The sequence below is a fragment of the Micromesistius poutassou genome, assembly GCF_964030765.1.
Source record: "Micromesistius poutassou genome assembly, chromosome: 14".
Lineage (NCBI taxonomy): Eukaryota > Metazoa > Chordata > Actinopteri > Gadiformes > Gadidae > Micromesistius > Micromesistius poutassou.
The window spans coordinates 14044942-14070588 of record NC_140284.1 but is presented as its reverse complement, the minus strand read 5'-3'; the positions used below and the strand labels follow the sequence as shown (position 1 = coordinate 14070588).

The following is a 25647-nucleotide window of genomic DNA, read 5'->3' as shown; positions in this document are numbered from 1 at the left end:
CGGGCGTTTGTGTTTGGGGACCCCCATTTATATGGCTAGAGGCTAGCTGCTTCTTACATATCCGATGTACTTACAGTAGAAGCTAAATGCTAACATAAACAATCTCTCTCACATCATGATATCTACACAAATGATATGCCATATGATAGAGACTCCAAGGAGTCCAACGATATAAGCCTCATCATTTTGTGAGCGTAACTAGATGTGAAAGAATAACGTCAATAACACTTGGTTACTACACCTGGTTACTACAAGTGATGACACACACGCATGCACAAACGCACACACTCAACCATTTCAAACTATCAGCTGTAACAGCTCAGCTGCTCAGCTATTCTATATATTATCTCAAATGTATTCAAACTTGAACCATTTAGCTATTTGTTTAACCCTTCACTTTATGTTTCCGACCATTTTACATTTTTTAAATGTGTGCATGTTTACATTGTTACTCCATTTTAACTTTTGAACTCAAATCTTAAAAAAACTTTTCACTTGATTTAAGCCATTCAACTTTTCTTTAGTGAGATGTTTTAAGGTGGCTTATTGGCAATCATGAGCAAAGTGCTTCCATGTATTTTTTTATTATTATTATTTGTTCAAGAGTAAAACAAAGTATCAGACTGATATCGGTATCGGCATCGGTATTGTATCGGAAGTGAAAAAGTGGTATCAGGACATCCCTAAAGCTAAGCATAGCAAGCAGAATAGCCTTGCATATATACATACACCGAGGAGATTAGCTTACTGGAATATACTAGAATCCTGAACCATGCTATCCTGGTGAACCATGCTAACCTTGTGATCAGTGCTAACCTACTGAAACACACAAGGCTACTAAACCATGCAAGGCTGGAGAACCATTCTAACCTATTGAGCCATGCTAACCTCCCAAACCGAGAAAAATGCAGATATTCTGAAAGATGCTAACATCCTGAAACATGCTAGTCTACTGAGACATGCTTATATCCTGAAATATTCCCACCTGGTGAACTATGCTAGCCTGCAGAAACATGCTGGGCTGTTGATTAACTCTGAAATTGGTGGTCTGAAATTGGTGGACTGATTACTGCTAGAGCCAGACTAAGCTAGCTGAAGTTAGCATCAACTCTTTTAGGTTATAGTACTGAAACAAAAACAGTCTGTTTGAAGATGTGTTGCTGATATTGCAAATTAGGGCTTCTTATGGTTGATTAGAACTCAAACCACATACATGTTAAAAATACATGACATGTCAGCTATGTGATGATGTGTTCATGCAGCTGTCCTCTCTAGTCCTCTGCATATATATCCAGATATATGCATATGTTTGGGTCAAGTTGAATACCAGTAGCTCTTCCTCAAGGTGAGTTATAAAAGTATTTGAGGCAGTATCATATGCAGTATAAGGCAAAGTACTATAAGGGATGGTAGTGGTATATGTTGTGCCATATGTTTTACTATATAGGGTGGTGTGGCTGGTTGTAGACTACCCACCAGCTGAGGGTGGTCTCAGGGACAACTTCAGACACCTCCAGCTCCAGTGTGAGTTCAGAGTTCTCCATTAGGCTTGGTCTACATAGAGGCCTGCTGAAACCAGGAAAGCCAGCCATGGAGCTATTTCCCTGGGGAAGCCTCTCTGCTGGGGGCTGGGGATGAGGCAGAGGAGGCCCCTGTATAACTGGGATGCGACAGATGGCCTCCCGGACAGAAAGGGGTCGACACACAGCTGGGTCCTGGTTGTGAGATGGTAGGTGGGGAACCTGGAGAGGGAGCTGGGACAGAGCATCTGCCAAGAACAAGGGCTTACCTTTGGCCTGCTGGGGCAGGTGGTTGTTGGAAATTTTCTGTTGGCTAACACCAGAAACTGAGCTCTTGAAAATAGTGACTGGGTATTCATTTCTGCCTTGGATTTCAGGGCTGACTTGTGTGCCAAGGCTGCATTGGCTTTCATGGCTTTCATTTTGTGTGTCACAGCTTTCACTTATCACTGGGCAGAGAGAGATGGCCCCAAGAACAGTCATGGGTCGACACAAATCTGGATCCTGGTCTGGAATCGGTACATGTGGAGGCTCTGGTGCCCAGAGAGGGAATTGAGACAGAGCGACTTCACATGACGAGTGCTCTTCTAGGGCCTGCTGGGGAGGGAAGCTGCTGGGGATCAACTGCTGGCTAACAACAGAGACTGAACTCTGGAACAGATTGACCCGGGATTCATGGCATTCTTGTGTGTCATGGCTGACTTGGATGTCGAAGTTGCCTTGAATGTCATGTCTTCTTTGGGTATCCTTGCTGATGGTATCATGGCTGCCTTGGGTTTCATTGCTGTCTTGGTTGTCAAGGTCTTCTTGGCTGCCCTGTGTATCTTGGTAGACTTGGGTGTCATGGTTGCCTCGATCATCGTCATGGTGGTGAGGGAGAAGATTGCAGGGTTGTAGACCTTTAGTTGCCCTGGAGACGTCAGCGTCTGTACAGCTGGAGCTCCTACACATTATCATGCTGTCTTGGGTGTCATGGCTGATCGATTGGGTTTCATAGCTGCATTGAGTGTTATCCATGTATTGTGTCTTATGGCAAACCGGGTACTCATAGCTGCATTGGGTATCACAGCTGCCATGGAAGTCAAGGCAGAATTGGGTTTTGTAGCTTTCATTTATACCTGGGATGAGACAGATGGACTCCCGGACGGACAGGGGGCGACAGACATCTGGGTCCTGCACTGGAGTTTGAGGGAGGGGAGGCTGTGGTGCCTGAAGAGGGAGCTGAGACAAAACGTCTGCCCAAGATGAGGACACTTCTATGTCCTGCTGGTGCAGGGAGCTTCTGCGGATGATCTGCTGGCTAAAATCATAGACTGAGCTCTGGAAAAGCGTGGTTGGGGATTCATGGTATTCTTGTGTGTCACGGCTGTCTTGGCTCTCAGGGCTTTGTTGGCTGCCAACGTTTCCCTGTGTGTCATGGCTGCCTTGGATGTCAACATTGCCTTCTGTGTCATGTCTGTTTTGTGTGTCATGGCTGCCTTGGGTATCTTGGGTGTCATGGCACACTGGGTTGTCTTGGCTGTAGGGGCTACTGTAGATAATCTGCTGGCTAACAACAGATTCTGTGTTCTGGAAAAGACTGACTGGGAATTGAAGGCATTCTGGGGCATCATGGTACACTGGGTTGTGATGGTTATATTGGGTGTCATGGTTTTTCTTGGTGTTCTGGCTGTATTTGGAGTCGTCATGGTGGTCAGAGAGGACAATGCAGGGTTTTAGTTTTTCAGTCGGCCAGGAAACCTCTGTGGCTGTAGAACTAGAGCTGCTACACATACTCATACTAATCCTGTTGTGGGTCTCAAGGCAAGCTTCTGTGTCATGCCTTTCATATATTCCTTGGGTGTCAAATCTGTTTTGAGGATCATGGCTGCCTTGGGTCTTAAGGTTCTCTGGGATGTCAAAGCTTTCAGCGGTGTAGTAGCTGTCTTGGTTCTTGTCTTGGGTGTCATTGCTGCGTTGTATATCACGGTACACTGGGGTGTCATGTGTGTCACACCTGTCTTTGCTTACATGGCTGCCTTCGGTTTCATGGCTGTTTTGGGTGTAAAAGCTGTCTTTGGTGCCAAGGTTGCCTTGGGTGTCATGGCAGACTTGGCTACCTTCAGTATCATAGCTGTCTTGGTCGTCATGGGTTTTACTCAGGTTGACACAGATAGCCTCATTGACAATTAGGGGCTGACATACATGTGGTTCCTGGTTGTGAATTGTTAGGTGGGGAGGCTCTGGAGGCTGGAGAGGGAGCTGGGACAGAGCATCTGCCAAGGACAAGGGGTCATCTTTGGCCTGCTGGGGCAGGGGGTTGCTGGAGAGACTGGCAGAGACTTTGCTCTGAAAAAGTGTGACTGGGGATTCAGGGCATTCTTGAGTGTCATTTCTGGCTTGGAATTCATGACTGTTTTGGTTGTCAAGGCCGTCTTGGCTGCCCTGTGTATCATGGTAGACTTGGGTGTCATGGCTGTACTGGGTGTCATCATGGCAGTGAGAGAGGTCACTGCAGAGTTGTAGACCTTCAGTCGGCCAGGAAACCTCAGCGGTTGTAGACCTGGAGCTCAAGTACATACTCCTCAAGTCTTGGAACTCAGGGCTGCCTTGGGTGTCATGGCTGTGTTGTGTGTAATGGCACACTGGGGTGTCATAGCTGTTTTGGGTGTAATGGCTGCCTTGTGTATCATGGCAAACTTTGGTGTCCTGAGTGCCTTGGTTTTCAATGCTGTATTGGTTGTCGAGGCTTTCCTGGGTTTCAGGGCTGTATTGAGTGCCATTTCTGTCTTTGGAGTCATAGCTGTATTGAGGGTCATGGCTGACTTGGGTTTCCTCATGGACATGTGAGAGGACGGTGCAGGGTTGTATATCTTTAGTTGACCAGGAAACTTGAGAGGCTGTAAACCAAGAGGTCAGACATATATTCATTCTGTCTTGGGTCTCAATTTTGTCTGGGATATCAAAGCTTCTATCTGTATCATAGCTGTCTTGGGTATACTCAGTGTCATGGGTTTCCTTGCTGCATTGTGTGCCAGGGTACCCTGGGGTGTCATGGCTGCCTTGGGTTTCATGGTTGACTTTAATGTAATCATGATGGTCAGTTGGCTGGGAAAACTCAGTGACTGTAGGGCTGGAGCTCCGACTCATACTCCTGAATTTGATGTCGAGGCTGTTTTGGATGTTGTAGCTGCTTTGAGTGTCATGGCTTCCTTGGGTCTCAAGGCTGTCTGGCCTGGTTTTATCACTGCATTGTGCACCAGGGGACACTGGGGTTTTGTGTATGACATAACTGTCTTGTGTGTCATGGCTTCCTTGGGGGTCATGGCTTTCACTCATCAATGGGATGAGGCAGATGGCCTCCCGCACAGTCTCGGGTCCATAAACAGCTGGAAAGTGCTTAGTCTCTGGAGGCTGAAGAGGGAACTGAGACAGGGCCTCTGATAAGGAAGAGGGCTTGTCTAAGACCTGCTGGGGCAGGGGGCTGCTGGAGATCAACTGTTGATCTCCAGGGCCCTCTTGGGAGTCATGGCACACTGGTGTGTCTGGGCTGTATTGGGTGTCATGGCTGACTCCTCCTCTTCTCTGTTCAGCCGTGCTCTGTAGAGGAGCAGTCTGTGGGAAGGTAGTACTGTAAACAGGGCAGTCTTGGGACAAACGACCAGGTCTTGTTCCATGGTGATCATAGTGGATCTGAAAGTAGCCACTGACCTTCCCGGGTGCCTGGTTGTGCTGGAGGATCCTGGACTCTGAGGGGGGGCAGTGTTGAGAGCAGCCCAGGGAGGAGCCAGCGTCTTTGGGTTGGTGGGCTGCCGGTGTCCCCTTCACCACCAGGTGGCTGGAGGGGGAGTGAGGGAATGAGCTAAAATGAGATAAGATGGTACTTTAGTAATCCTACACGGAAAATTTGGATGTCACAGCAGAATGTACAGGACAGTAGTAGAAATTAGACAGAGCAAGTTAAATAAACAGAACAACTGTTATATATAATCTATCTATAAGATAAATATATTTATATATAGATGCTATTTATAGATTCAAAATATGAACACTATGAATGTATACTGTATTGTAGTTGTTTCTGAACCTGACAAAACAGTATTAAGGGTTAATATCAGCAGAATAAATAACAGGAAATACTAAGGTAGTTGGGCTGTTTAGGTCTGAATCAGCAGCTAATTTTCTATGTCCTCATGTCCCCTATGTCTGGTACTGGTTGATGTACTGGTGAGTGTTCTGGGCACTGTGGGAGCTGTCCTGGTTGTTCTGGGCCCTGTGCTGGATGTATGATTATAATTGGTGCCATTCCATAGTAAAAGTGATTTGCACAGTATGAGCAGCACATTCCGTTTTAATGTGAATCAAGACTTTGGAGAAAATAATGTAAGGAAGAAGGAGTTGAAGGGAGATTCAATATTCATCCATAAATTTGTATTCATTCGATTCACATTCTCACTGAACTACAGGGGTGATCCAGGGCTCGGTCTGCACCCAAGTCTGATCGCTGCGCTCATCCCACACAAACCGAACAATGCAGGTGTGAAAGCTCCCTTAGGGTGTCAGCTTTGTTAACTCATATTGGACGACAATACAAATATGGCTCATTCCCTATATCCTCATGTCCCCTGTCCTCATGTCTCCTATGTCCTTATGTCCCCAGTGTCCTCATGTCTCCTATGTCCCCAGTGTCCTCATGTCTCCTATGTCCTCATGTCCCCAGTGTCCCCTGTGTCCTCATGTCCCCTATGTAATTATGTTCCCTATGACTTCATGTCTCCTATGTCCTCATGTCTCCTTATGTCTTATGTCCTACTTCCTAATTGGAGGTAAACTGACCTTGCTCTGCCCTGTAGATCTGTGCCGTCAGTTGGACAACTCTTCATGTCCAACACTAAACCAGTTACAACTTCTGTCTCCATGTGGTACTGGTTGATGTACTGGTTGTTCTGGGCGCTGTGGGAGCCGTACTGGTTGTTCTGGGCGCTGTGGGAGCTGTGCTGGTTGTTCTGGGCACTGTGCTGATTGTTCTGGGAGCTGTGGGAGCTGTGCTGGTTGTTCTGGGCACTGTGCTGATTGTTCTGGGAGCTGTGGGAGCTGTGCTGGTTGTTCTGGGAGCTGTGGGAGCTGTGCTGGTTGTTCTGGGCACTGTGCTGATTGTTCTGGGAGCTGTGGGAGCTGTGCTGGTTGTTCTGGGAGCTGTGGGAGCTGTGCTGGTTGTTCTGGGCACTGTGGGAGCTGTGCTGGTTGTTCTGGGTGCTGTGGGAGCTGTCCTGGTTGTTCTGGGTGCTGTGGGAGCTGTACTGGTTGTGCTCAGAATAATACTGGTTGTTCTGGGTGCTGTGGGAGCTGCAGCAGGCGGCTTCGTCTCTGTCCGACCACACTAAGTTAGACTCTGGAGTCGCTGACAGCGGGGGGAGGGAGATGTCATCTGGGGACACACACTCGTAATCATCATTGGACAGAGACTCCTCTGACATCACATCCTGTTCCTGGTGATCCTGGGACAGATGAAGTCCAAGAAAGAAAAAGGTCAAAGTGAAACTCAGATTATTGCATATCAATCTTTAATCCTTACAGAACACATCACCATAACATACACAAAATATTCTGCTAGAATAAAATACAATATAATAATAGAATATAATAAAATCACCAAAGACTCCAAATGTCTAGCACCTTGAGCTCCCTCATTTGCTTATCAATTGGGTTTATTGACCTGAGAGCCATGATTGGCTCTCTTGGTCTATAAGGCCACACTTGTTACCTATGTTAGACATCATCTATTCATCTATTCATCTCACCGGGGCCTCGTGGAGGTTCTCAGAGCTTGCCAGCATCCCCAGCCACACCCCGACCTGGGGCGGGGGAGCAGCCTTGAGGTCAGAGCTGGGCTGGGATTGGCTGAGGATGGCAAAGACCCGCCTCTGGGGTACCGGTGGAGAGCAGGATAGGCTCAAGGTCTGAGAAGAGGAATAGCAGGAGGTGTGGCCTTCTTCCTCAGAATAGGACGATGACTCCCATCTAGATAGCGAGAGAGAGAGAGGGAGAGACAGAGACAGAGAGGGAGAGACAAAGACAGAGAGAGATAGCGAGAGAGACATATATGAAAGTGGAGATGAACGGTGTAGAACAGCTACACCAGTTAACATCAGGCATCATGTTATACTGTCGTTCCAATACAGAGGAACGACAGGACACAATAATCCCCTGAAGAGTTAAGAGAGCAGGAGGTGTTGAAGACATCCTAATGGTTGAAGACACATATCTGTAGCTCATACTGACGCCTTCAAACACCTCCGGTCTGAAGCCTTCCCCTCCTCGTCCTCCCCATGGCTCTGCCCCTCTGACAGAGCCTTCCAATTGGCTGCTTTCTGCCAGTTGATGGGCACCTCTTTGCCATCATGCTCTCTGGTCAGTTCTGGGGTGTGGCCGGATTCCTTTGGCTGCACCTGCAACACGCCACGTTGTTGACTAACCTGGTCACATGACGGGGGCGGAGCTAAGTGTTGAACAACCCTTACCCAATCAGATGTGTTCTTTACAAAGTTGTTGTCTGTCTGCTCCACCTGTTCCCTTCTCTCCTTCTCCTCTCCCTTGTTATCCGACCATCCTCTCCACCCCTCCACCTCTGTCCTCTCCTCTTGACCTTTGACCTGCAGCCTCTGTCTCTCTGAGAGGATCTTGTGCTGCAGGTCTCTGATGGACTCCATGATGTCAGAGTGTTTCCCCACCGTCCTCTTCATCAGGTGCTCTCCCTCTGCTGCGCCTACACACACACACACACACATAGAAACATTAACAACAAGTCTACTACATAGTGAGTGTGTTATGGTGTGTGTGTGTGTGTGTGTGTGTGTGTGTGTGTGTTTGTGTGTACCATGAAGCTTGATGGCCATATCTGTCATCTGCTGGATGCTGTTTTCCTGCCACACGACCGTTGGGCAAACACAGGAGTTGAACTGGGAGGAGAGGGCGGACAGAGCCTGGACACTACTGCACTGAGAGATGGAACCATCAACCCTCCGCACCAGCTCCAGGATGTCACCACACCACGAGCCATGCTGAGAGAGAGAGAGTCAGAGAGACAGACACGGGGAAAGGGAGACATTTCAATTTTAAACACTTTGTTTTGACCAGGTTTTTTGATAGCTTACATTTACATTTAGCAGATGCTTTTATCCAAAGCGACTTACAATAAGTACATTTTTCATAAGTGAAACAATATATCAGGCTAACCCCATTCCCCGTATACAGCAGTGATAGCTAGCTACTGCAGATGCTACACAACTAAGTACATGCTACACAACATGCAAGCACAACACAATTAAGTACATGCTACACAATTAAGTACAATGAATGAATACAACCTGTATTAAGTGCGTTCATCAAGTGCCAGGACGTACAACAAACAATAGTGCAACAGACAAATAAGGGACTGAATGGCTATGTAGAGTCTAGGTGAACTCTGAACAGGTGGGTTTTGAGTCGTTTGTGGAAGCTGGTGAGCGACTCTGCGTTCCTGACATCAGCAGGGAGCTCGTTCCACCACTGTGGTCCCAAGATAGAGAAGAGTTGTGATTTAGCTGATCGACCTTTGGTTGCTCTTAGTGATGGCGGTACCAGACGTCCAGCTGAGGTAGTTGAGCGGAGGGATCGAGCTGGGGTGTGTGGTTTGACCAAGGCTTGGAGGTAGGCTGGGGCAGTTCCATTGACTGCCTTGTATGCCAGTACCATCATCTTGAATCTGATGCGGGCTACTACAGGGAGCCAGTGGAGGTGGCGGAAGAGGGGAGTCACATGGGAGAATTGAGGTAGGTTGAACACGAGGCGCGCTGCCGCGTTCTGGATACGCTGCAAAGGTTTAATAGCAGAGACCGGGAGTCCAGCTAGGAGCGAGTTGCAGTAGTCCAGGCGGGAGATGACCAGCGCTTGGACTAGAAGCTGAGCTGCTTTCCTTGTGAGGAAGGGCCATATCCTGCGGATGTTGTAAAGTGCAAATCTGCAGGATCGGGCCACTGCGGTGATGTTGGCGGTGCAACATAACTGGTTGTCTAGTACCACACCAAGGTTTCTGGCAGTTGGAGACGGAGATACAGTGATGTTCTCGACAGTGACTAGTAAGTCCAAGTGTGGGCAATCTTTCCCCGGTATTAGGAGGAGCTCAGTCTTGTTGAGGTTAAGCCTCAGGTGATGGGCAGTCGTCCAAGTGCTGACGTCTGCCAGACATTCAGATATGCGCATTGCAATCAGGGCTTTGTCAGAGGAGGGGAATGAGAGGAATAGCTGGATATCGTCGGCATAGCAGTGATATGTAAAACCGTGTGGTGTAATTACAGAGCCTAGAGATCTGGTATAGAGGGAGAACAAAACTTACAGAGCTTACACATAACTAAAACAAATAAATGTATTTAATTATACAAAAACATGTAAATAAAAAATATATAAATAAATAGTCCTGCAGTCCTCGGTTTTCTGAGCTGCTCTTCAGAGAACAACACTACCCGTACCCCTCCTGCAGCCCCTCCCTAAACCTCAGATCGACCACGATTCTAGAGGAGTACTCTGAGGAATAAGGTGATTTTCCACCTGCCCCAGGTCAACGTGAAGTGTACCGTTTCCATTTACCAGTTCTTCAGTAAAATCTGTGGAAGCAGCTGAGATAGATGAGGTGTGTCAGTAAAGTCAGGGTCGATCACGTCATTCCAGCTTCTACAAGGTACAAAGAATTGATTTCATTCAACTCTTTGTGGACACTGAATTTGGAATCAAAAATATGCCATGTTGATTGTTTTAGAGACGTTGACATTTAGCAGATGATTATCTTTGGTCACTCAGACTCATTGCCTCAACACGAGCGTACGCAGGTCATACGACGGGCAACTGCATTGCCAGGTTGGTAGTGCTGCTTACAAAACCAAAATCCTTACAAACATGAACAAACATATAAACTAACCAAAATTACTACACACAAAGAATCAAACTAACCACACAGAGACAAGTAGAGAGACAGGTAGAGACAGGAACAGAGAGCCAGGTATGAGAGAGACAGGTCGAGAGAGACAGAAACAGAGAGCCAGGTAGAGAGAGACAGGTATGAGAGAGACAGGAACAGAGAGACAGATAGAGAGAGACCCTACCTCCTCCATACAGAGCAGCAGTGTGTGGGTGGTGTGCAGGGTGAAGAGGTGCTCATCTATTCTCCTCTCACTGTCACTCATCTGCCTCTGCAGCTGGTTCACAGTTTCCTCCGTCGCCTTGGTAATGCATCCCTCCCGGAGCTGGGAGCCCAGCTGGGAGGTGAGGTCTGATAGGCGGTCCTGGGTGGCCTGGGGGGGGGGGGGGGAACAGAGGATGATGGTCAATCCCTAGGAGCTTCCCGCTCCACTTCCTAGGGCATATTCTCTGTCTCGGTCCTGTTTGTCACTATCTACACCTACCCAGTCTGTTTTTATGTCAGTTGAAATTTTGGTCCAACTTCGCTCTACCGTCGGTCGCAGGCACCATCTAAATCTCCTGCCTCTGAGTGCTCCAAGCTCCGGTTTTTGAAAATTTCCTACAGACTCGCAGGAGGCCTACTTTGATCCAAGCAACAAGTCTTATCTCCCCCTACCCATCCCCTGTTTCCCTTTTCCTATGGTTCCCAGACTGTCGAGCTGGGCTTATGGACAAACACCTAATAGCCAAAGCTACACCCGTCGTTTGCAAGCATTTGTGGACTCACCTGCATAATCACCTGCTCCTTCCTGGTCTACCATAGGCTAAGCTACTCCCCATCATGGGAATTCTACAGGTAGATTGTTAGTCTTTACTTTAGATCTGAATTTGTCAACCTGTATGTATCATGAAGAAAGAGACTTTCCGAGGACTTTGCGATTCACTACATACACCTCGTCAAAAGGCACATTACACACACTGTGATACATTTCAGCCATAATATCCTCACATAGCCACAGGGAGCAGCACCGAGCACATATTATAGTTAAGAGGTAATACCCTCACATAGCCACAGGGAGCAGACTGAGCACATGCAGTAAAGCTCAACACTTGCACATAGTCAAGGGGGCAACAACGGACACACAGATGAAGTGAGCAGGTTTAAACGTTGTAGAAGAAGTTAGCTAGTTTAACACAATGACGTCAGGGAAGCGACGGCAAGCAGCCAATTGCGTACAGAGTAATTTGAACTAGGCCCGTTGATCACGCCTCTTGTGCTGAAGAAAATGACAGCAGCTTCCCCAGACCAACATGCAATCTACTATTGAGCTTGGTCTGGCAATAGCCAGGCTAATTAGAGGATACAATGTATTTCGTGCAGATAGGAAGAGCAAGGGAGGGGGCATGGTTATTTACGTGAAATCTATATAAATCTATATAAGTATCATGCCACTCTGTTGAAGTCCATAAGTGTCACGAGAAACGACATTTTAAGACCTTTGACCAACAAGCTTTCATTCATGATATTTATCATTGTGATTGGAATATCACATTCCAATATATTATATCAATATAATATTGATATCCATAGGCGTCAGTTACGCTGCGCAGTTTTCGTCAAGATTCATTTTGTACCCACCACTTACAAAGACAGATTGTGATCAACACTACGAATGCTAATAACAAATGAATTGTAAAAAGACACACAAAAAAAAAGGTGCGATCGGGATTGTTGACGGGGCGGGGTGGTTGTTGACGGGGGGGGGGGGGCGCGCGATCGGGATTGTTGACGGGGGGACGCGAGATCGGGATTGTTGACGGGGGGGCGCGCCCTAGGATGTTCATGTTTAATAGACATGTTTCATTTGGGCGCCCCCAACACATTTTGTCGCCCTAGGCGATGGCCTAGTTTGCCTATGGCAATCGCCGGGCCTGAGAACAAGCCCCTTCAGGGCGAGACACCTTCGTATCGCGCAGTGTCCGGTCCGCCCTGTCGGGGCTTATTTCCCCGATAATGACCGGCGTTCTATAGATTATCCCTTACTTATTTTTGTATGAGCTGCCAGCCTGGCTTGGACAATGAATGAGGTATTAATACCAATACTCTTTGGCTGGGATGCAATGATGAGGCATCAGACAATCAAGTCGTTTTAGCCTGAATACATAGGTAAAAAGCACCAGAGCAGGTTGGTAGTACCATGGACATACAGAGCGTTAACCTGTAGAATTAAATGGATGTGGCAGGCTACACCACGGGATGCATCTGCAGACCACTGCCACATAAATAAAGGTAAGATGCAATATTTATTGCTTAAGATTTGCTGGTGCTGTGGTGAGGTGTTTTGTGTTTTTTTGCACTCAAGTGGTCGGCTGTTTTAACTCGATTGAAGTTAGCCATATAGCCACCAAGTAGCCTAACTTATCCATGGTTTGCGTTCATACAGTGTTGGGTAGTGGAGATGACAATAGTGGAGTAATTAGTGGAATAACTGTGGTGGGGCGTGCATGAGTTTTGGTCAGAATGCCTGATGTAGATTGGATGCATGTTGTGAATTGAGAACAGCCAGCTCATGATGTGATACAGCGTTCAGCTGTGCAACAAATATCTTTTGCTTTTTCAATCTGTTTCGACATCTGTAGTGCTGTGTGTAGCCACACGTTTGCCCCTTCACAACTTAAACACGTAGTTAATTTGCTTTCCTAGCTCCTCTTTGTTTGTGTTGGTAGCTTTCCACTGTTGGTGGAAAAGCGACAATAGTGGGTCATAGAATATGTCCAATGCTTTTTGGAAACGCTTTCTTCATAAAACGTGTCAGACATCAGTTTTTTGTATACCTTTTATTGGGAGCTTACATGTTCCCCGGGTCCTATGTTCCCGCGACTGTATTTTTCGTAGGCGGAATCCGGAAAAGGTTCCGCCTCAAACACTAGGATTGGACAGGCAGCCTGTCAGGCAAACTCACACGCTGACTCCTCACCCTAAACCTAACCCTAACCATAACCCTCACCCTAACCATAACCGTAACCCTAATATTCATGATTCTTCCGGATTCCACCTACGAAAAACACATTCGCTCCCCGGTCACATACAAAGCGGGTAACATAGGACCCGGGGAACATAGGGATGACACCCTTTTATTCATTAGTAAGCTACATGGGTATGCCGTCTTTCAGAACCTTTCATTACCTGCATTAAAGAGAAAAAAAAGATTGCATCCTCATTGTACCCAGCACTTCTGAAAATGCACTTTCGAATGCGTCTCTGTCCCCAGCACATTTCAAACCAAACTGACGCCCATGTTGATATCACATCATATCAATATATTGGAGTATCATTCATTCCTAATGTTCATTTGGCATGGACTTTAAGGATCTATTCATGGGACTTTTAAATAAACATGCACCTCTAAGGCAGTTCAAGGTTAAAGGGAGGGATAACCCCTGGTTTTCCGATGCATTATCCTACATGAGAGGGACCTGGCCTGGGCAAAGGCAAGGAAATCTAGCTTAGAAAATGATTGGTCCATTTTCCAATGCTTAAGAAACAAATGCACAGCACAGATACGTAAAGCTAAATTGCAATTTTACATTTCAGCAACATTTCCGAAAACTGTTAAATCTTAAACTCCTCATCGTCAGGTTTACCTAAGCAAATATGTGTTGATTCTATACAAATCACAAATAAAAAAGAGATAATGGACTCCTTTAATCAGCACTTTGCTTCTGATGGACACCTTTTTAAGTCAATACCAAATCAACCCTTAGATACACAGTCCCCAAATGTTGGAAATATTAACACTTTCTCTTTTGAGCCATTTACGAGGGAAATGGTCCTGTCAAAATTGCAACATATAAACTGTTGAAAGGCAGCTGGACCCGATGGGCTTGAATGGATCAAGCCCATAGGGTCCAGCCGACTTTCTCTCCTGAAGCTTGTAGCTGATATTATTGCTAAGCCACTCACACACATTTTTAATTTGTCCTTGGAACAAAACATTATTCCTGAATCCTGGAAAACAGCTAATGTAACACCTCTTTCTAGTTGTGGGGGCCCCACATTATTGGACAATTATCGCCCTATATCTAAACTTTCGGTATTGGCTATGATATTTGAGGCATTAGTCAGCGATCAATTAAAAGAGTTTTTAACTTGCAACAGTATCTCACCCCTTTTCAGTCGGGTTTCAGGAAGGGGCATAGCAATATCACTGCAGCCACTAAAGTAATTGATGACGTTATTACTGCCATTCATTGCAAAAACTCATGTGCAGGATTGTTTATTGAACTTTCAAAGGCTTTTGATACAGTGGATCACAGTATTTTGTTAAAGTGTCTGGGTAAAATTGGGGTGTCAACAAATGCTATTGGTTGGATCAAGAACTATCTTACAAGTCATTTCAATGTGTTACATGTGACGGTATTGCATCAGGGAAGGCTGAAATTAAAATAGGAGTTCCACAAGGCTCCATTCTAGGGCCACTGTTGTTTACCTATCTACATAAATGATATTTGCAAACATGTAAATGCTAATGTACACCTCTATGCAGATGACACCGTTATCTATTGCACTGCTATGGAAGTAAATCTGTCTCATCGGATTTTGGAAATAAAAAGCCATTGAATTTTAAGCACTGAATATTTATGCATTGAAATAACGTATCTGGATCTGTTTAATTCTTTTTTTCAACAAATCATTTCGACCTTTATTTTTCAATGTTCAAAAATTCTAAATCAAATATTCAATGTTATAAAATCCAATGTGCAAAATTCAGATGCAAAATTCAATGTATACAATTCCACTTGAATATTTTCAATGTCCCCAAATTCAACATGCCAAATTCAGCTGCAAAATTCAAGGTATGAAATTTAGTGTTAACATCTGGGGACCCAAGGAAGTGCAATCGATCCTAGATGCTAGATCAATAAGAGTGTCACTCGTTGGATACCTGACTCTGATGCGGGAAGGCATGTGCAATGGCTGTGATGATGGGTCTTTCTTTCTTGATACAAACGTTAATTCTAAACAGCATTTTACACAGTATAGCCTATAATAGGAAATGCTCAAAGGTAAATCAACGTCATTAAACACTGACTGAAGCTTTTTATGGGGAAACTAAACGCCCTATCCATTGTATGGGATTGTAAAATGGTAATCAAATCAAATGTATTTATTAAGTATGTTTAATATCAAGGTGGGGGGGGGGGCGATTTATGTTTTTGTTTGGTGTGAGTCTGGAGCGATCTGAAGCCCGCTGCCCATTGTGGAATGAGAGCGCAGAGCCAACAGTATTGCGCACTGAGTGGCAACTGAAGCGGCAACAGCCTGTAGTTCCAATGGAAGCACGGCTTGCCTCGGGAAGAAGTGCCCGACAGCAACCTGATTTTTATTTGTCGTCCTCATATCTGTATCATGCCACTCAGTGCACAATACTGTCGGCTCTGCGTGCACGTTGCGCTCTCGTTATGCCACCACAGAGGCATATCAACTGTTTTACTTCAGCCACTCATCGTGCTATTGCCCGGTGTCCAAAACGAATGCACCCATTCCGAGTGATCGATGACGATACAAACGTTACGTTTTAAGCTTGTGCATATTTCCGCACGTGAACGACTTCATGCCTATGCTTCAAACTCGTGCATGTTGCAGAAAATGTGCAACAGCGCCCCCTGGGGTCCCACTTTTCGGTGGGTCACAGAATTTTATGTAACACCCGCTCACTCTCCTTGCTTCACCGTGATCTAGCATCTAGGATCGATTGCTCTTCCTTGGGTCCCCCGATGTTAACGCTGAATTTTGTACATTGAATTTTGCAGCTGAATTTGGCATGTTGAATTTGGGGTCATTGAAAATATTGAAAGTTGAAAATAATACATAGAATTTTGAATCTGAATTTAGCCTATTGAATTTTTTCACTTTGAATATTTAGTTAAAGACCGGGTAAACCAAATTCAGTATTTTTCTTCTTATCATATTAATTAGGCCTTAAATGTGTCCCTCAAAACATGTAAAAAATATTTTTCCCATTCATCATTTCCTTGAGGAGCTAGGCCTCAGAGAATGTTCTGTGTGCAGGTTTAAAATGGGCGGGTCTACATCGAGGACCGCGTTACGTAAAGCGGTCTTACTCACATAAACCCGCCCCCTGCTGCCCTCTAGGTATAAATACATTAACCGCGCACTAGCATTCTGTGGTTTCACCCGTCTATGGTTTTACCGCTCACGAGTCTGATTTGAATTGTCAGTTTGCAGCTAGCTTGCCCGTTGGACCTCTCCGGTGATGGGCGTGGTTTCCTGGCCTGCAGCGCACACGCCCCCACCGTCCTGAGCCAGGGATTACTGCTCATTTTTCATCAACTTTGAAGCATAATTTTATATACTTCGCGATTTTTTTAGTCCTTCAAATTTTGCAGGGTGGTTAATAATATATTTTCCTGTGGTATTATAAACTCAAAACCCATAATTATTTTTGGTTTACCCGGTCTTTAAATTCAGAAGAAAAAAAATCAGATATGTTATTTCAATGCATAAATATTCAGTGCTGTGACATTTTTTAATTGTAATATTCCCTAGTGATACATTTTTACTGTAATACTCTCACATAGCCATATCCAGTAGCACCAAGCATAGTTTAGAGTTAATTTCCCCTCACAATCGCCAGAGGGCAGCACTGAACACATTTGACAAAGTTACGAAACATTTACACTAGGGGCAGCAACGGACACACAGAGGAAGTGGGAAAACCATAGATGAAAGGGGGCGGGCTTTTAAAGCCACAGAGCACGCCCACCTTTTACCTTCTTATTTAACTCGGACTCCGCCAGTTTAGAGGCAGAATCTCTCAGCAGCGTATCCTGGATGCTAAGCTCTGAGACGCTCCGCGCGTGTTATTTACCATTCCTCTCCTTTTGTTTCATAGACGATAGACAATAGACCAATAACCTCAACCAAATAAAGTGAGTTAAAAGCGATCCTGTCTCGGCGGCCTTTCCTGGACCAAAATCCACAACATTTTGGTGACCCTGACGTGATTTATCCAAGGAAAGGCGGACCTGGACTGACCAGGCCGATCGAACACGAGGATCTGATCATCCCTGCCACGGGCCCAATAAAATAAGGTAAGCAGAACCTATTGTCGCAAAGACTAATTCTGCATAGATTAGTTATAGGAACTTTAGGTGGCAGAGGTAATCAGTATTCGTTTTCGTGAAAGCTCCGTTATTCCGGTCCATAGTCATTACAGTTAAGCCGAAGTAAAGATGAACGATCGCTGATAACTCCGATTGGGAATTAATTATAAACAATGATTTAGTCGCCATTATAAGACTAAACTGAGGAAACAAAGGGCCAGAATTGTATATACAGTATGTTTGTCTAAATGTGATACCCGACGGGGTTTTAGAGGTGATCTGTATAAAGGATTTGTTAAGTTTTCGACGTGTCCGCGTTTTGACCGGGACACAGTAGCCTACTGATGAGCTAAATTGTTATCCAAGTTATATTAAACAGTTCGTTGAGACCTCGAAGCTGGAAAGAGTGTTCAGAGCATTGTCGAGTCGGCAATACCGTGGTGTTATTAGGCCCAGAAGACTAGAATGGGAGTCCACACGTGGTGGTGTCTCTAGGTCCCATGAGACAAAGACAATCTGTATGGAATACAGTTCTCGTCGTGTCGGTGGCCATGTTAACGCATTTTTTAATGGCGATTATGGTCGACCACATGGTGGAAGCATTGTTTAAACATTGGGGGATGAGAGACATTGTCGTGAAGACTGCCTATCACACCTAGATGAGCTTCAAAGGCCAGAACACCATCTGGTTAACAAAGAGAACACCTCCCCCCCCTCCCTCTCTCCCTCTCGACCCCTCCCTCCCCCTACGACCCCCCCCTCTCTCCAGTTCGACCCCTCCCTCCCCATACGACCCCTCCCTCTCTCCAGTTCGACCCCTTCCTCCCCATACGACCCCCCCCCTCTCTCCAGTTCGACCCCTCCCTCCCCATACGACCCCCCCCTCTCTCCAGTTCGACCCCTCCCTCCCCATACGACCCCCCCCTCTCTCCAGTTCGACCCCTCCCTCCCCATACGACCCCCCCCTCTCTCCAGTTCGACCACTCCCTCCCCCTACGACCCCCCCCCTCTCTCCAGTTCGACCACTCCCTCCCCCTACGACCCCCCCTTTCTCCAGCTCGACCCCTCCCTCCCCATACGACCCCCCCCCCCCTCTCTCCAGTTCGACCACTCCCTCCCCCTACGACCCCCCCTCTCTCCAGCTCGACCACTCCCCCCCCCTACGACCCCCCCTCCTCTCTCCAGCTCGACACCTCCCTACCCCTACAATCACCCCCAGTCTCTCTCTCTCTCTCTCTAACTCTAACTCTAACTCTAACTCTAACACTCTCACCCTCACTCTCTCTCTGTCTCTCGTATTTTGAGCATGGCAGATGCGCATGGCTCAATCAGTGAATGTTCCCTTCATTATTGTGTTCTTGCTTGAGAACCCTTGGCTGGGCCTTCAGCTGGCTGGATGTGTTAACGGGCTGACAAGGCTTCATGCAGGGTGTCTCAAACGGGCCAACTCGGGGAACCATCTACCTATCCCCCCAACTCTCTCTCTCTCTCTCCCCCCCCCTCTCTCTCCCTCTCTCTCTCTCTCCCTCTCTCCCCCCCCCTCTCTCTCTCCCTCTCTCCCCCCCCTCTCTCTCTCCCTCTCTCTCTCCCCTCTCTCCCTCTCTCTCCCCCCCTTCTCTCCCTCTCTCCCCCCCTCTCTCTGTCTGTCTGTCTGTCTGTCTGTCTGTCTGTCTGTCTGTCTCTCGCATTCTGAGCATGGCAAATGCGCATGGCTCAATCAGTGAATGTTCCCTTCATTATTGTGTTCTTGCTTGAGAACCCTTGGCTGGGCCTTCAGCTGGCTGGATGTGTTAACGGGCTGATGTGTTAACAAGGCTTCATGCAGGGTGTCTCAGGAGGGCCAACTCGGGGAACCATCTACCTATCCCCCCAACTCTCTCTCTCTCTCCCTCTCTCCCCCCCCTCTCTCTCTCCCTCTCTCTCCCCCCCCTCTCCCTATCACCCCCCCCCTTCTCTCCCTCTCTCCCCCCCTCTCTCTGTCTGTCTGTCTGTCTGTCTGTCTGTCTCTCGCATTTTGAGCATGGCAGATGCTCATGGCTCAATCAATGAATGTTCCCTTCTTTATTGTGTTCTTGCTTGAGAACCCTTGGCTGGGCCTTCAGCTGGCTGGATGTTTTTTAACGGGCTAACAGGGCTTCATGCAGGGTGTCTCAGACGGGCCAACTCGGGGAACCATCTACCTATCCCCCCAACTCTCTCTCTCTCTCTCTCTCTCTCTCTCTCAGTCACCAGACTCACACACAGTCTCTCTCTCTCTCACACACACACCAGACTCACACACAGTCTCTCTCTCTCTCTCACACACAGTCTCTCTCTCTCTCTCACACAGGCTCCCTCTCTCTCACATACAGGCTCCCTCTCTCTCTCACACAGTCTCTCTCTCTCTCACACAGGCTCCCTCTCTCTCACATACAGGCTCCCTCTCTCACACACACAGGCTCCCTCTCTCACACACACAGTCTCACACACAGTCACCAGCCTCACACAGTCTCTCTCTCTCACATACAGGCTCCCTCTCACACAGTCACCAGCCTCACACAGTCATTGTCACACACACAAAAGACGATGACTGATACCACCTCCAGATGCATGGGATCCGTCCGGACCCCAATGCACAAAGATGCAACAATAACGGAAGTAACCACGTTGGCATACTTGTTACGGAATAACAACAATATTTTAACTTGATTTGCCATTTAAAGGACTGCAGACAAAGTGAAGACTCATTCTACAAGGCTGAGAAATATCTGTGTATATCAACTGAGCCTACAATATACTACCGCGGCCCCAGTGCCTTCAAGGTATGAAAGCAGACGTCATGGTTCACACATCCTGGGTACAAGGAGGGATACTATCCCTGTGCAAGCAGATAAATGGGAAGTAGAAACAGGGGGACATAATGTAAATATACGGTTAAAATGGTTGAATTACACGGCACAAGCTCAGGGAAAGACCGACTGTATGATCTGCGCTGAAGGACGACCCACTCTAACCACAGCTCCCGCTAGGATTACCCCGTTTAACTCAAAAGAAGGGTTTGCATGCTTACTAGAACTGTTTGTAGACGGCCACATCACTGGGTGTATGACTAATGTAAAAGGCTTATTAGACATTATGTATCCTGAGACCCTAATTAGGGCTATCTTACTCCTGGCTACCATTGCATCCAAGGTAATGGCATAGGTAAGAAAGTGGGGTCCCTTCCTCCTGAAGTATGTAACACCACTAGAGTGATAGATCTGTTATCTAATATGACTCATGCTCATAGTGACATATGGTGGTTCTGCGGAGGACAAATCATCAGAGGGTTCTCCCCATAAATTTCTCAAGGACATGCGCTGTAATTCAACTTGTAATGCCTATCTATATTTTACCAGATAGCAAACATGTGATGAATCTCAAGATATGGAAGAATAGAGACTTCCCAAATTTTATTCGCCAGAAACTAACACTGAAACCAGTCTCAGGAAGTTTAGATAAAAATATTTACATAGACTCCATAGGTGTGCCCCGAGGCGTCCCCGAAGAACATAAAGCTTGCAATCAAGTAATAGCAGGATTTGAATCTGTTTTTGTTTGGTGGGCCACCATTAATAAAAATGTTGATTGGATAAACTATATATATTATAACCAACAGCGGTTTGTCAACCATACCACCGAGGTGATTAGGGGAATATCAGAACAATTAGATGCTACCTCTCGTATGGCCTATCAAAACCAGTTAGCATTGGACATGTGGACGGCTGAGCAAGGAGGGGTGTGCCAGATGATAGGAACAGCATGTTGTACTTATATCCCCAATAACGCAGCTCCAGATGGGTCAGTGTCCAGAGCGCTGGCAGGCCTACAGGCCCTCAGATTAGAGTGGGCGGAGAACTCGGGCATCACTAACCCTATCACCGGGTGGATAGAGAACATACTTGGTAAATGGATGAGTCCAATTCACTCAGTCTTCATGATGGGGAATAGTAACAATAACCGTGTTAGTTGTTATTTGTTGTTGTTGCATTCCTTGCATACAAGGACTACTGAATAGGTTGATCACCACAGCAGTGAGTGCTCCAAGACTGCCAGATGTCTTACAGGCTTATGTAGGAATCGAACCTACTCCGGAGACAATGAGTGAACAGCAACCCGAAGGGCCCGATGTGATCAGATTAAATTACATAGAATAGTCCCCGGTTCCCAGAAGTTCAGTGCATGTATCCAAGAGAAGCAAGATACCTGGTTTACTTGAATGAGGAAGCATTGAACAAACCTATGAGAGTCATGTAATATATTACAAAATGTTGTTTAGATTTAAATGTAAAATGTCCAAAACTCTACATAAATACAACTCACTGAGCCATTCAAACCTATCCAACTCGAAGGAAAATTTAAAATTGTGTTACTTTTTATGTTCAGTAGATTTTCATACATGCTGAAAAAATTGTGTTACTTTTTATGTTCAGTAGATTTTCATACATGCTGAAAAAATTGTGTTACTTTTTATGTTCAGTAGATTTTCATACATGCTGAAAAAATTGTGTTACTTTTTGTTATGTTCAGTAGATTTTCCATACATGCTGAAAAAATTGTGTTACTTTTTGTTATGTTCAGTAGATTTTCCATACATGCTGAAAAAATTGTGTTACTTTTTGTTATGTTCAGTAGATTTTCAATACTTACTGAAATTTTTGTTTTGTTTTGTTTTGTTTTTGTTATATTCGGTAAATTTTCAATGCATACGGAAAGGGTATAAATTCTGTGTTATGACAAACAAGTGAATTAAAAAAAAAAAAAGGGTTTAACCATTTACCTATGCTGCTCAATTTTTTGTAATGTTGAAAGTATATGAATTTAATATTGTTTTATGCCTAGAAGTGTTTTGACAAAGTTTCCATTGATGAATACATACGTATGTGCCTTTATGATTATGCCTTTATGACCATATGACGTACTGATTGTATTATGTAGTGTTGATTATGTTGATGATTGTTCCATGGTAACCAACCCATGGGTATGTACATATTTTCTCTTTTGCTTTTTACTCTTGTTTTTTATTTATGCTGTTGGTAATATTAGTGGTTTGTAGAATGGTCATCTGAGATGACCAAGGAGGGAATTGTGACATTTTTTAATTGTAATATTCCCTAGTGATACATTTTTACTGTAATACTCTCACATAGCCATATCCAGTAGCACCAAGCATAGTTTAAAGTTAATTTCCCCTCACAATCGCCAGAGGGCAGCACTGAACACATTTGACAAAGTTACGAAACATTTACACTAGGGGCAGCAACGGACACACAGAGGAAGTGGGAAAACCATAGATGAAAGGGGGCGGGCTTTTAAAGTCACAGAGCACGCCCACCTTTTACCTTCTTATTTAACTCGGACTCCGCCAGTTTAGAGGCAGAATCTCTCAGCAGCGTATCCTGGATGCTAAGCTCTGAGACGCTCCGCGCGTGTTATTTACCATTCCTCTCCTTTTGTTTCATAGACGATAGACAATAGACCAATAACCTCAACCAAATAAAGTGAGTTAAAAGCGATCCTGTCTCGGCGGCCTTTCCTGGACCAAAATCCACAACAGTGCTAAAAATTCAATGGCATTAATTCAGCGGCAAAAAATCCAGATACGTTATTTCAATGCATGAACATTCAGTGCCTAAAATTCAATGGCTTTTTATTTTCAAAATCCAATGAGACAGATTTACTTCCATTGAAATGTTTGGCAGAGGCTATTGATGTTAAACGGAGAGAAGCTAATTCAGCAGCCGCTAGTAAAGAGGGTAGGCAAATTAACTTTGTGCGTCAGGGGGAAAAGGCTAGACCATTTAGAGGCAGGCATAGAGTCGGGCAGCTAAGTAATGGAGGAGCCTGGGAATTGAAGGCGGACCTTATTCAGCAGGTTGTTGTGCCTCCACACATCGTTAGCACTCGGCTAAGACCAGATATGCTATTGTGGTCAGACTCAGAGAAGATTGTTTATTTTATTGAGCTTACAGTTCCTTGGGAAGACAGAGTTGAAGTAGCCAATGAGCTTAAGAAAGCGAAGTATGCTGAGATGGCTGGAGAGGCAGCGCAGCGAGGCTGGACTACGCGACTAAGGCCTATTGAAGTCGGTGCGTGGGGGTTCATGGCTAGATCTGCTATTAGCTTGCTGACTGAACTGGGTATTTGTGGACGAAGTCTGAGGCAGGCGGTTAGTAACATGTCCGTGGCAGCAGAACGAGCAAGTGAATGGCTGTGGTTAAGAAGAAAACATACTTCCTGGGGTTACCAAGCTAAGGTAAGCTAGATGTGCTAACGTGTGCTACTGTTCTAACGTGTTTGTTTGGTCAGGGTTAGTGGTAGGGCTAGGGGTATGATGCAGGAAAGAGTGTTTAGATGCATTAAATGTGGCAATGTGGTGGCAGCATTGAGGGGGGTGAATCCAGGACGCTGGTTTCATTGTTAAGCCTTCAGGAGGTGTCGTGGGCCTAACTTAACGAAACATCTGTGAAAGAGGGTGCCCACTTGATAACCCCAATGATATTCTGCTTACTGCATACTGCTGTATTTACTGCTGTTAGTTGGGCTAGTTGCCGCGTGTTTTTCACCTTTGGTTGGTAGCTTAGTAGCCAGTGTGCTTATAAGGTTGGTTTGACCAGGGGGTCATTGTCACTACCTGGAGCTTGCACTTAAACGGAGCCTGGGTCTGTTGAAGGTGGCATTGCTGTTTTTAGGCTGTGATAGCCATAGGATAGGATAGGTACATTGTATTTTATTTATTTATTTATTTTTCTTTACTTTTCACCTTTGGTTGGTAGTTTGGTAGCCAGCATGCTTGTAAGGTTGGTTTGGACAGGGGCCTCTGAATATGTGTTTTCCTTGGATTTTGGCACAAGGGATTATAACATCTGATCCTGTGTATTAATGAAACATACACTGCCCCCTCTCCATGTGAGTCGGAGGAGGCTGCAGGAGGCTTTCACAGCTTTACAAGAAAATTTACTGAAGTTAAAGTTGGTGCTAAATTAAAAAAAAAAAAATACATGCTGTTCACACATTCTCAGTCCAAAGTAAAATCTTTACCTCAAATTATAACCTCACAGGGACAAGAAATAGAGAAGTTGTCATGCTACACATACTTGGGTTTTTTATTGGACGAAAATCTTTAATTGAATCCTCATGTAAGACATTTGGTAAAGAAACTTAGAGTCAAGCTATGTTTCTATTGAAGAAATAAGGCTTGTTTTAATTTAAAAACTACTTGTTGCAGCCACCTTTTTATCTGTTCTGGATTATGGTGACACTTGCTTCTGGTTGGATGCCACTATCAATACGCAGACAACGAAACTGGTTAATTTTAATTTATAAAGCAGCTATTGGATTATTACCATCATATTTATCAGTGTTCTCATTGACAACAAACAATAGATATAACCTCAGGTCTAACAATAGCATACTTTTTAATGTGCCTACTGTTCACTCTGAACTTGGTAAGATGGCCTATTGTTATGATGCCCCCATAACTTGGAAAAAACTGAAACTTCATCCCGCTTTATGATTTTAAATGATGATTAGATGAAGATTAGCACACAGCAAATATTACACTGATTGGCCCAAAGGTGGCGCTATACCAACTGCCCAAAAATGCAAGCTTTGCACAAGCATAACTCGCAACCGGTTTGACCTACACTCATGAAACTTTGCTCACACATGCATATCCACATGCTCAACAAATATGCCTCAAGAACCTATAACTTCCGGGGGGTCCGATTTTCCGCCATTTAGAATTTTATTAAAAACAGTAAATTGCCTAACGATCCCAAAATCCTTTAGCCCATATCATCTATGGGCCATTATCTTCAATCTGACAAAAGGATTAGTCTGTACATTCAAGTTTAAAGCTCCCATGAGCCATTGAGTTCTAAAACGGGCTAGTTTAAACCGCGAAAATAGTAAATTGCTCATATCGACATCAAGTTGGACTCCTATGATGTTGACCCCAATACAAAAGTTGTTCAGAATCAAATTCTGAACAAGATAAACTCAACATATTTTCAAATAGGGCGTGGTATCGAAATGGGAGTGGCCTGTCACTAAAATTGGCACAGTT

The 25647-nt window shown here is 45.3% G+C and overlaps 1 protein-coding gene across 1 annotated transcript in view; it reads right to left on the bottom strand.

Moving 5' to 3' along the window:
- Positions 1 to 25647, bottom strand: part of ccdc141 (coiled-coil domain containing 141) — a gene marked incomplete at its 5' end in the record, with an annotated part of 51615 nt that overhangs the window by 2548 nt on the left and 23420 nt on the right. Inside the window, 8 exons of the mRNA XM_084478223.1 lie at positions 1477 to 5114; positions 5211 to 5337; positions 6336 to 6997; positions 7301 to 7520; positions 7782 to 7948; positions 8021 to 8265; positions 8377 to 8560; positions 10637 to 10825. Coding sequence (XP_084334349.1) covers positions 1477 to 5114; positions 5211 to 5337; positions 6336 to 6997; positions 7301 to 7520; positions 7782 to 7948; positions 8021 to 8265; positions 8377 to 8560; positions 10637 to 10825 — 5432 coding nt within the window. The remainder of the gene's footprint in view (positions 1 to 1476; positions 5115 to 5210; positions 5338 to 6335; positions 6998 to 7300; positions 7521 to 7781; positions 7949 to 8020; positions 8266 to 8376; positions 8561 to 10636; positions 10826 to 25647) is intronic.